The sequence below is a fragment of the Choloepus didactylus genome, chromosome 4, assembly GCF_015220235.1.
Source record: "Choloepus didactylus isolate mChoDid1 chromosome 4, mChoDid1.pri, whole genome shotgun sequence".
Lineage (NCBI taxonomy): Eukaryota > Metazoa > Chordata > Mammalia > Pilosa > Megalonychidae > Choloepus > Choloepus didactylus.
In genome coordinates, this window is record NC_051310.1 from 50,551,768 (window position 1) to 50,564,534 (window position 12,767).

The 12,767-nt window shown below is 34.2% G+C and overlaps 1 protein-coding gene across 4 annotated transcripts in view; it reads right to left on the minus strand.

Annotated features, from left to right (window-relative positions):
* Positions 1–894: 894 nt before the first annotated feature.
* SLC38A6 (solute carrier family 38 member 6) overlaps positions 895–12,767 on the minus strand; it is a 59,113-nt gene continuing 47,240 nt past the window's right edge. For 3 of the 4 annotated variants that reach the window (XM_037832591.1, XM_037832589.1, XM_037832590.1), the window contains 8 exons: positions 10,920–10,985; positions 10,623–10,676; positions 8,592–8,671; positions 8,140–8,240; positions 2,841–2,965; positions 1,717–1,861; positions 1,513–1,607; positions 895–1,345 (listed from right to left, as the gene is read on the minus strand). In XM_037832591.1, coding sequence (XP_037688519.1) covers positions 1,265–1,345; positions 1,513–1,607; positions 1,717–1,861; positions 2,841–2,965; positions 8,140–8,240; positions 8,592–8,671; positions 10,623–10,676; positions 10,920–10,985 — 747 coding nt within the window. In that variant the 3' untranslated portion in view covers positions 895–1,264. The remainder of the gene's footprint in view (positions 1,346–1,512; positions 1,608–1,716; positions 1,862–2,840; positions 2,966–8,139; positions 8,241–8,591; positions 8,672–10,622; positions 10,677–10,919; positions 10,986–12,767) is intronic. The other variant, XM_037832588.1, reaches the window with a different exon arrangement.

The following is a 12,767-nucleotide window of genomic DNA, read 5'->3' on the forward strand; positions in this document are numbered from 1 at the left end:
ATATTAGTAGGTGAATATAGCCGGGGTAGAACTGTGGGAGAGCATTAAAAACAGTGCATAGGCCAATTCCCCTGTGAGTGAGGGCTAGAAAAAGTTTCTGATGATGCTAGTTGCTCAAGTGGGAAAATGAAGCAATTCAAGATGTGTTTCCATGTCTTTGATTGAAAGCAAATTCATTTTACTGGCCCAGATCTATTAAGAGAGCCGGTTTATATAAGCCATTTAATCCTCTCAACACAACCCTCTCTAGTAGGTATTAACTCCATTTTATAGATGTGATAATGGAGGCTCAGAAAAGTATATGCCTAAATTCATTAAAATTTGAACCCAAAGTGTTTCTAACCCAACTTGAGCTTTTTCACTACAGCATGCTGTTCTCAAGTTGCCGAAGAAGTATCTTAACTCTTGCAATTTTTCAGCCCCAGTTTCCTAAAAGGAAAGCAAGGGAGCACCTGCAAAAGTGTGCATTTCCATACAGCAAATAGGCACTTTGCATGCAATTCCCTACTTTGCATGTGCACCAGGTGCCTTACATTTTTACTGATACACCCTGGCTTTGGTAGGCTGCTAACAAGGTGCTCTTTACATAGAATACTCACAAAGAAGACACTATCTTCTGGATTACAACCAGAAATAAGCCATTTCGATTGGAAGACTGGAATGATTTACAACCCCCACACAAATATGATATAAATTATCAACATTTGTGTCCATTTGCCAAGTAGAAAGTCATGTTTTAGTGACCAACTGGGAAAGAAAGCTCAGAGAACTTTCAAATCCACAGTGATAGTCACAGTTCTAATTCCTAATGAACAACAAAGGAAAATCACAAAAGTCTCTTAGACAGGATTTGGAGGCAGGACAAAATACCAAGAAGAATAATCTCAGTTTTGTTATCAGTGGTTGATGTTGACAATATTAACTCACAAGCTAGGATTCAATTCTTTAATAAACTTCATACATTGATTTCTAAAAAAACAAAAACAAACAAACAACAAAAAAACAACCAATAAAACCCCATACAAATGAACAAATAAGAGATTGTATATACTTAAGAACATTTTAAGGTTGTTTCTTGCTTTGATTAAAACTGCTATACTCCCTTTCCCCTAGCCCCTGCCATTTTGTTCTGTTTTTCTTTAACAATTTTTTTATTAAAATGTTAACCCATATAATGAGGATTCATCTCAGGCACCTTCCAGAATTACTCCTTCTTGCATATGGAGGTAAATTATTCTTCATATGAAGTGAGAAATTATTTCCCTTATTTATTAATCCAATCAAAAATGATGAGTGCTAAGCTGAAATTCCCAACCAAAATTCCAAAGATGAGCAAAACACAAGCCTGTGAAAGTAAAAAAAAGAACAATTGGAGCATTTTTAAAATCTCTACCCTCCTCAATAATGTATATTTCAAAATATATCTTTCTTGACATAGATATGATACTTAAAGAAATGACAAATTATTCTTAAAATAAGATTCTTAAAAGAAACAAACAAAAACCAACCTACCCCAAGCTTTTTCCTTGATAGAAAATCCTCTCTGCTAAGTTTAAGATAAAGTATTCCTGGGAATACAAAAATCAAACATGTTGATGTACTGGCACCTTCAAGTGGGAGAGAGGGAAAAAAAAAAAGAGGAAGAAATTTAGATATAAGGCTGGGTGACAATTTCATCCACTTTATTATATGGATTTTTTAAAATAGAAAACTTACCAACTACACCAAATACATTTCTAATGTCAGGGACATATATTGCAAGTAAAACAATGATAATATTGAGTGCTAGAGTAATCAAAGAATGACGAATCCATGAGAATGGAAAATTGGAGAAAAACATCATCATTAAAGCCTTCCTTGCCTGTATAAAAGAAAACAAAACTAATTTAAGCAAAGAGGAAGTGTCAAAGCCAAAATCTTTGCTTAGAGAAACCCAAATGATGTAACAGTAATCATGATATTCTTGCCCTGGAAAGCATTTAGTTTTTATAGCATAAACTATTATCATAAAGTGTTCATACACATAAAATAAGAAATATACCTTTCTGTGTGAGCATCATTAAAATTATCTTGCTTTATTTCTAGAAAAATTTCACATATATTTTCTTTACAGTGCATAATTTAAAAAAATTTTTTAATTGTGTGATGAACTCTTCAAGAATCATTTCCATTACATTCTATAGAAAGAAAAACAAAGGGTTTAAAACAAAAAGAAATCATGCCATGGGACAGAAGCACCCTTTGCCATTATATCTGACATTACCTGCTTCATGGCATGTAAATATGAAAACTAATTCATGATGTTACTCATTGGTAAGGTGGGCAGCAGGTGATCACATCCCACACAGGTTTATTCAGTCCCTGCTGTGCACCTGGCACCACAGTCAGCACAGGGAAGAGGAAAAGAACCTGGAAGGCCCGGTTAAACTTGATTGTCTGTGTGAAAATAAATGTACAATAAACCAGAAGGTGCTTATTTTTGCTGACTTGACTTTTTTCCTCTTCATGCACATTCTTTTGAAAACAGAATATAGAATTTAAAGGGGAAAAAAAAAAAACCCCAAAACTTTAGAAGTACTATAGCCTAAACTGGAAACAATGCTGTGGTAGAGTGTAAATCTAAACTAAATCTAAAAAAGCACAAATTAGCTTAGTGGTTCAGTGTTATTTTTGTGCTTTCATGGGGGCATATGCAAGTATGAGGTCTTTGATCAATTACTTGACAAATGAATAAGATATACAAGACTAGATGTGCTTCAAATGTTCTAGTCTGCAAAGAATTAGTGTTGTCATATTAGGGAACCATTACACTAAGTAACAAAACCTTTGAGAGTACTTACAGGGAAGTGGATTAGAGGGACTGTCAAAAGCACAGAAAAGAGTATGCATAACTTCACAGTCCTGACAACAACATCATGTGGCAAGTATTTACTATAACCTTGTAGTAATTCTGACTCTACTTTGTCTGTAAATAAAAAATAATAATGAGGATCACAATATAATTTACTAAGATGTCAATAACAGCAAAATAATTTTCCTTTGCACTAACGGCTCCTAACAGATTTTGGACTCAAATCCATCTCTGGCCTTTTCCCTATTCTATGAAACACAGAGACATTAGGAAATATATTCTTGAAACCAACAGTCTTTTATTTATTTTTCTTAAATGAAATTTGAAACTAGAATAGGCGGAACCTCTAAAATTATGACAATGATATCTATATAAAAATAACTCTTTAGAACTTTTCCATAATCTGAAGATTTGCACATGTAAACATTTATGAACAAACTTTGAGCACTGATGTTTGTTTATAAAGTGCTTTCACAAGCATTATTAAATTTGGTCCCTATATCAACAAAATGAGACACGTAAGTAGGCTCAAAAATATTAAATGATTTGTTCATTCAAGCTCATACAATATGAAGCAGCAGAGCTGTAAACCCATTTTTTTTTTTTTTTTTTGGTGCCCAAACCTATACCTTTTTCTCACAATCATAATGTTTTCTAGAATTTCATAGTTTTGTGCATGCTACTTCATCGACATTTCATCTGTGGGTTCATCTTTCATAAAAGAAAATGAAGTTTTAGGAAAATACAATTTTTAATGGTGAGCAAAAGGATATGTACATGCTGACCATGCTTTGTTCTGATCACTTCATGTGGGGAACTCCCATTCTCACAATGTCCTGCCCACCCCAAACAAACAAAGGCATGAAGAATGAGGGTGCTCAAGAGCATTACGTATCAGTGCCTTAAAGGAGAGATAAGATAAATATTATATCAAGAGGCACTGATTGTACATTTTGGATGGATTGTATAGTGTGTGAATAAAATTGTTAAAAAAAGATAAATATACACACATATAATAGAAAGTGTGTACACACGTGTATACACATGTAAGTGGCAGAAGGTCTAAACAAAGAGCTGTGCACAACTGATAACCTCTCAATCATTCAGTTTCTACATCTGTAAAACGGAATCAATAATATATTAACCTATATTGTTACTGAGAGCTTTAAATAAGTGAATGCATGTGTGCTGACATTCAATGATGTGGCGGGAAGAAATTCTCTAGGAGGAAGAACCAGCATAAGTAGAAGCCATGAAGTAGTAAAGGGACTATGCATCTGAGAAAATGAGTTGTTCAGTAGTACTACAGCAGCTGAAATATAGTGTCCTGTAGATTAAAGGGAGTAGAGGATGATAAGGCTAGAAACATAGAATAGCATTTGAGACCCAGAAATGGAGTTCTACTTAGGTTTTGGGTTCAATCTGGTAGGCCACAGAGATGCAATAACGACTTACGGAGAATAGCGTTATTATGATCTGAACTAAGCGCGACAGACTGGAAGAAAAGAGACCCAAAACAGGGTAATGGTTAGAAGGCTACTGTCATAATCAGTGAGAGGTACTGAGAATCTGAACTAGACAAGTAATAATGGAAATAGGAGAGGAACTAATTTTCTAAAATATCAAAAACACAAATTACACGACATGGGACTAATGGGCTAAGTAGGAGACTAGGAAGAGCCGGGAAATCTGGATTCTATTTCCAAATCTGTGAGATACTTGTGAGACTTTGGAAAAATATGGCAAACTATTTTATTTCCATTTTCTGAATCATAAAAATGAGCTATTAACACTTCTTGCTTAACAACCTCATAGACTTTTAAAATGCTCTAGCTATTATGTAACTCTTGGACTTCAGCCTGGCTCACCAGAGGAAAGCTTTTCTCTTACTCACCATATAATACTGTAATATCTGTAATTAGAGCTAATATTATTTATTAATCTAGGTACATATTTATGGGTCTTTTTAATCTGACAAAATGTGGATATAAATTAGGCCTTGGGAGTTTTAAAAGGATCCCAAGCAGCAACAGAAGGCAGAGAAACTGGATTTATTTATTACAAATTCAAAATATCTGTCACATGTGTCTGCTTTCTACTATCCAAGATGAAAACATTTCTCCTGAGCCAGCCAATTCTGTGTTCTTAGCTGAGCCATAACATATGTAAGGAATACAGTAAAACACACTTCTCTGGAATCAGACAAATCTCTATAAATCTTTTAAGGACCTGGTAGAAACCTCTGAAAGCTGTATTTGCCATTGGAATCAGGAGGTTCTCTTAATTAAAGTACATTATCACAAAGGGTATGAAGTTTATAAAGATTAACAGAGTAGCAGAAAGAAACCTGCCGCTAATTGTGTGACAGGTCACTTTATCTCTTAGTTGCTATAAAATGGGTTGAAGACCTTAATTTGTGACCAATCCTTTTGATAAGATCTCAGGCTCAACTAGCAATTTCTTTCCAGAAGAGTAATAGCTAATAGCTAGTGTTATACTGACAGACACCATAAAAGATTTTTCTTGGTTATGATTAACAACCTCCAAAAGATTCATTGTGAACAGCAAATCAGTATCTGAATCTTCTTTTGCCTTTGGAAAGGAATCACTCCTTCCTCTCTCTTTCTTTCTCTCTTATCTGTCTACCTACAATGTAAGTTTCTTACTTTTGTATTTCTCCATTATATAAAATTTGGAAACTGAAGAATTTGCATTGGTGAAGAAGGAATTAACTCAGAGACAACCTGACAGTTTACCTGACAACCAGGCAAAACCTTGTCTAGGAAACATTTCATTTAAATTCATGAAACTCTTTAGCCTCTGTGATCTCTGAGAACAATGATTGATAGATAGATAGATAGATAGATAGATAGATAGATAGATAGATAGATACATACATACATACATACATAGATAATTGATGGATAGAAATGAAGAAAAATAGATATAGATATATAGATATACCTAGCGCTTAAGTGAGCCACGTTTTCCCAAAAGTTTGCTTTAACAGAAACTTGGAATGAGGGAAATCTGGGTTGGATAGTTTAATTCCTGAGGAGGCAGTGCAGGAATTAATTGAAGACAGAACTGGATTCAAATCCCAACCCTGTTATTCATTAGCTGCAGATATCTGGCAAAATTACTTAACTTATATGAATCTATACCCACTTTGCAGGGTTGTTGCAAGTTAGACATGTATGTAAAATACTTGGCATTTAGCTCATAAATGTGTTAGCATTCATCCCTCCTCCACTTCCCTTTCAATCTAAGTTCCTAAGCATCTAATGGTGATTCATATAACTATTTCTCAGGAGATTGGTGGGCCATTTAGGGGGAGGGAAGAGGAAAGGAGGTCAGTTTTTTTTGGACTTTTTCTCCATTTTGAAGATACTGAGATATAATAGTATTTGTGCCAGGTGACAATTTTAATTTCAAAAAAATATACAGCAATTCTGCTATACTAAACCTTTGTGGAATCCCTACAGAGACCCTTTTAAAGTCTTTTATCTATTTTATATTCTATATTATCTATCTATCGATATGGGAAAGTCTTATTGAGTCCAAGTCTCTATAAAAACCAACAAATCCAACAACCCAAAACAGAACTTATATATTTCATTAATTTTGCTTTATAAGCAATGATTAAAAAGTTTGACAATCTGTCTTAACTTGCTTTGTACTATATCCAGAAGGGCACTGTGCTTCACACTGGCAATAATGCTTTTTCTAATGGTATACACTGAGCTCTACCACTCTCATCCTACCAGGGACTGTTTGCTTCAATGTAAAAATGCAAGTGCAGATTTAGATTAATGGATGGACTTTATTACTCTTGAAATTATGTAGCAATAGCAAGAAAAGAAGGACAATATAGAACTCGAAATCATGTAGCAGTAACAAGAAGGACAATTACAACTTCCTCACGCACAGAAAATTCCGAGATAATATTCATATTTGAATTATATTTTATTCGATAGTAAGAAGAGAATTACAATCTGAAAATGAGAGCCCTGGAATTATGAAACAATTACAATAATAATGATAATAGTAACACACCACCAGCAATAACTCTCATTTGTGGACCACTATGGGCCAGATGCTGCAACAGGCATTTTACATATAACACATTTACTCCTTAATACAACACTGAACAATTATCTCCATGTTACAGATTAGGAGATGAAGATAGTGCAAGGTGAAGTATTCCCTTCAAGGTCATATAGCTAGTGAAGAGTAGGAGTTATGTGAACCAGATTTGTTGGATTTCAAAACTTAAACTCTTTCCATTGGGCTAAGGAAAGGTTGCTGTGTAAGCAAAGATTGTTCAAAAATTTGTCAGACTTGGAAAAAAGCTGAGAGATAAGTAAAGTATCATTATCAGTCATCACTGATGTCTAAAACTTGAAACATGTGCATATGACTATCAACCGTGATATCAGTCATAACAGCTAAATTTCACCAAAGTAAAAATAGCTAAATAGCACCATTTACTTGGAGAATTGTTATAAAAGCATTCATAAATTGAAAAGTGTATTAAAGAATTTGACAATTGAATATAATTTGTTATAATGTACTTGTTTGTAAATTAAACAAGAATGACTGCAAATTAAACAAGAAAGCTTACAAATATTTTTCTTGTTCTAGATTTTTAAGTTTTACTTTTTCTTGAGATTTTTATGAGAAGAAAAAAACATTAAGCAATTTTTCAAAGGTAAATAGAAAAGAATTTTACTTATATTTTATGGACTCAGAAGAATCCTTTTTAAAAATTGAGAAAGGTCATGGTGTGCATCAAAGAATGCACATCTGCTGAGTCCTGTGATAATTAAGTTGGAAGGCAGAAATCTCTGACATCTAAGTTGCCTGACTCTAAGTCCACTGAAAAATTCTGTCCTTTCTCAACTTGTTTTTCTGCAATTAAGATGATTATCTTCTCTCACCCCGCAAACTGCTGAAATAGAGTCTGGTATATCCAATTCTAAATTAACTAAAATCATTATTGCATATTTTTTTCCTATAGAAAGATATCAATATCCCTAGGCCTGAATTTTTACTTAGGAGTTCAAGAAAATTTTCATATGAATTATTAATCTTGAACTTGATCCATCTTTATAGTAGAAAGTGAATCACTTCTTTAAAGCCTCTAGAAACACTGCATTATAATCTGGCAGCCTGAGTATATAAATTTACTAATGAAAGGTAGACATAAAATCCATACTCAGGTGTGAGAGCATCTACAAAACAATTTATCCAAGGCTTTGTCATCTATAATTAAAGCACATACTTACTATAAAAAGTGAGGTACCCAAAGAGTGCGGATATAAAATAAATGAGAAAACTTAAAGCAATTGCTGTATTGGTTGCATTCTGCATTCTTTTCTTTGAAGGGCTAAAAGACAAAAATGGCAAAAGTAGAGTCAGTTATCTGAATTACACTGTAGGAAACAGACATCTCCCAAGCTAGTCGCGAGGATTTTTCAATCATTCAAGACACAGTTCACCAAGAACTCTCCCCTAGAGTCCCTTACTGGAAATTACTGCACAAAGATTACATCTCCAAGGAGTCATTCTCAACTTAGACAGAACTACCTCTTGCTTTTTATTTATTTATCTTTAAACTAACATTTGGAATCCAGTGATGGCATGAAAGGATTCATAAAGAAGAATGCCACTCAATTTAAAAGCACAAGAGGTAAAGACATACTTAATACATTTAAAATATTCCAGGATTCTATGGTACCTTTGAAGTTCACAGTATATGGGCAATATTGAGGTGTGGCAAAGAAATGAAAAAGCCATGGTTGGTATGGCATAAGCACTCTGAAAAAAATAAAAAAGTTCAAGTTATCAAATGTTACTCGGTTGAAACCATTACTCCATTTGACAATAAACTCAGTTCTTAAAAAAATCAATTTGGTTAAATATATTTCATCTTTCATGAATCATGTCTTTATACAAAAAGATTTTTTTCAATTAAGAGAGGCACATTTATGGCTAGTAGCAAATGTTTTACCCAGTAGTTGGCTTGTCTCTACTAGCCAGAATGTCTCTTGGCTACCTTCTCATGGCATGGTACTTTTACTAACGATAAAGATTTTAATACCAAATTAAATATCCATTCTTAGTCCAAATACACACAGTTTTATATTATCTACCTCACTGATTCTTCTACATTATTTGAGTGAGATAAAAATAATTTAGGTAAGATAAATATTAGGTAAGAAAAAAAACATTTTAGAAATGTTCTTATTGTAATTCCCAGTTCTTTCCTAATGTATGCAACTTAAATTCATCTCACTATCCTAAGCAACAATAATAACTGCAACTTTCAGACCCACTTTTACCAACTCAATCTAGAGGGAATATTGAAAATTAATCTCATGTTAGTAATTAAGCATCTTTGACTAGGATTGCTTTCAGTGGGAATAAACATCATTCATTCTAGATCTACAAATTTGTAGAGATCCATTGAAATACACTAGCATAGGTAGTGTTTTGTTTTGTTTTGTTTTAATTAAAGTACTTAACAAAAGCCAGAGGAAGCTACAAAACAAACAAAAATAAAAGTTACCATCTAAATGAAATTCTATCTCTGTGAAATGGATGGTGGTGATTTATTTTTTTCTGCTCAAAAAAAAATTTTCCTCGAATAACTAAAGGCTCTTAAGCAAAAGAAATTCTAGATGACTGAAGACCCATCTTGGGACATAATGCCTAGACTCCTAAAATATCTACGGGGGGCTGGGAGGAAGGAAGCTGTAGTGCTTCCTAAGGCTGGATTAGGAGAATGAGAGTTGGATTCACAAATTCTATTTCCTACATTGCTCTGTTTCATATATTGTTTGATTTCCCAACTTGTCAATTATGTACCTAGATCTTTAAGGCACACAGAGGTCTTTACCATGTAAAAGACGTGGTAACCTCCTTTGTGGGACTGGAGAGACAGTTCTCATTTTAAAAATGGGGATAAAAAGAAAAGGCTGCATGGAGGAGTAATCACACTAACGTCTTACATTAAGAGAGTTGTACATGAGTGGAGCAGATTCTAGTATCTGGGATCTACTAAATAACATTTCAGCAGAACTAAAAAGAATAGATGAAAAACTTGCAGCAACAGCGAAGACTTTGAGCTCTTCTAGAATGGTAAAGCAGAGACCATTCGGGTTACAGGTCCTGTCTCCTTTGCTGATGCTCAGGGGCTCTTGCAGGCGTTTTCAGTTGTGGGCCAAGAAGTGAGGTATCTTAGGGCTCTTAGCGAAGGCAAGGGGCTCTGGTCTTCTAGTCTCCACTCCAGGCGTCACGAATTTCAACTTTGGAATAGCAGCCAGAAGACAAATCTGCAGCGCTCAATCATTTGGCCCAATGATGAGGCTGTTGAGTTACAGAGCAAGATTCTACTCATAGGGGAGGAGTTTTTGATATAATTGACTATTTAGCTTTACAGGTCCAGAGGGCAACAGGAGGTCTGTTTCCACAGAGGACCTTGTTGGCCAGACCAGACATTCAGTAAATCTGTTCTTTTAGGCAGTGGCCCATTTAAAACAGGCACCATTTAAAGGCATGTCAAGAAAAAAATAAAAAGGTGGCTGTTTCATAATGGGCCACCCTGTGTTAAATAATATTATTCTTCTGGTAGGCAACCCTATACTTAGCACTTTCATGAAAATTAATTAGTTACAGGTACAGAGACCTAAGAGACCATGTTACACAAATCTCTTAAAACTTGAAATGTGAAAAATCAACCCAAAGTATCTGTTAATAACTTACACACCTCTTTGGAGAAATGAAAGAGCTTTGGTTTACAATCATCTGTAACATTTGAAATCTGTTTAAGAGGATTGAGGGGAAAAAGAGAAACCAACAGTGATTAAAAGTCAGAATACATCAACAAAAATGATGAATTTATTATTACTAGGTTTTTGAATTAAAATATTTCAAAACAGTTTCTAAAATGCAACATAACCATTACTTTTCATTCATTAGGAAAAAAAAAATATTAGTCTGATTTTTTTTTCTTTTTAGCTTAAAATCAAAAGGAAGAAATTGAAAAGAAAATATGAGCTATTACCTGGAAGTATTCCTCTACGTAATTTAATGCCAAAGGACAAGGGATGGACCATTTTTTAATTATTACCTATAAGAACAAATAGAATCAGCACTCAGATTATTTCTTACAGAATTTATGACAAGAGATTGATTTCAAATAGGTCATCTTTGTTTCAAATAATCTAAAACCATACTAAGTAAGATGCTAACAGAAGATTCTTTGCTCATATAATTTTCCCCAGTTTATATTTAAACAGAACTAGGTAGAATGGGGTCATCAATCAACAGACCAAAGAAAGTATAGTTACCATGCAGAAGGCTGGGAGGTAGCCTGCATATCTGTTTAGTGGAGCCCTCTCCAACTAAAGACTGAAACCATTCTCATGTCAACTTTCAAAACTCGAATAGCATCAAGGCATTAAAAAAAAAATCCAACTCCAAATGGGAACCGGTATTTCCAGTGACAATGGTACAACAATATGGTTATTTGTGAATCTGGCATCAGTAGCAGATAGATAAATATTAATAGCAGTTTTGGAAAAGGCCACAGGCAGAAATAAGTGGAGACCTTATGCAAACGGGGAGCTCAGAGATTTCTGATTATAAATACTCCTTTCCTTACTTTTTCAGATTTGTACTATTTTTGTGACTAGAGAAAGCTGTCTAAGAATAAGAACACATAGCTAGGGAACCCTAGTTGGTAAAAAATAAATTTAAAAAATTCAAAGAAATTCAGAGGAATGCCGTTTCCCAGAAATAAACAATGAATACATTTCAGGATTTTACCTTTAACTGTGGCCATCTGCTCCTGGACCTGTAGTTGAGGCTGTGTCAACATTACCACTGTTGCCTCTGTTTCAGGACACATCATTACTCTCTAAATGTTTGCTCCACACTGAAACCCCATAATACAAAGGGGCAAGGGAGAATAAAGGAAGCATTTATCCTTTGCAGGAAATGAATAAGTAAATGCTATTCCTATCCTATTTGGTATTTACATGGTTTGGGGTTTTAATGAATTCATTCAAAATTTTATATGGTGATAAAGCAAATCTAAGGAAAACATATACTTTTAGGATTAAATCAATGCATGAACTAAAGAATTACTCTTAATTAAAACCCTCACACAAAAAAGTTATGAGGATAAATTGGGCAAATTGCTCTGACATTTCTAAGTAAGTTTTAATACAAAATAAAACTATATGGTCAACTTACCAAGAGGGAAGAAAAAAATTAAAAGCAATAATCTCATAATCTTTTTTTCTGATGGCTTTTCAAAAAGGGGATGAGAAGGGGTGAGGGAGAAGCTAGAGCAGCAAGGTTGCTACTGGTCTTTCTCTTCAGCACTGCTCTAAATTCAGATTCTCATCTTCTCCCTTACTGGTAGTGGTGGTGGCAGCAACAGCCATTTTTTTAAGTACTTACTGTGTCCCAGGTACCTTGAAAGCTTTGCATGTGAGCTATCTCATTTATTTTATTAGCTGTTACTACCAGGACTTCAAATCAAAATACTTTAAAACAACACTCCGAAATGAAAATAATCATTACTTTTTCATTAATTAGAAAAAAAAAAATCATTAGTCTGATTTCATATTAATATAAAAGTCAGTTACTACCACCAATTTTTATGCAGAGACCCAAACTTGACCCCAAGCCTACATGGTAGAATGGGGTGGAGAAAGAGGACCTCCTATAGGGCAGAAATATAGAGCAGGAGTGGAGAGACCTGACAAGAAAGAAGAAAGACCATCAAGGAGTCCTTGGCTCAGGTTGAAGACAGAACATGCATATAACTCCAGGGGTTAGAAAGACAAAGAAAAAAGGAAGATTAAGTATTAAAAATACTTGTTCACTTGCACAAAAGGCCCTT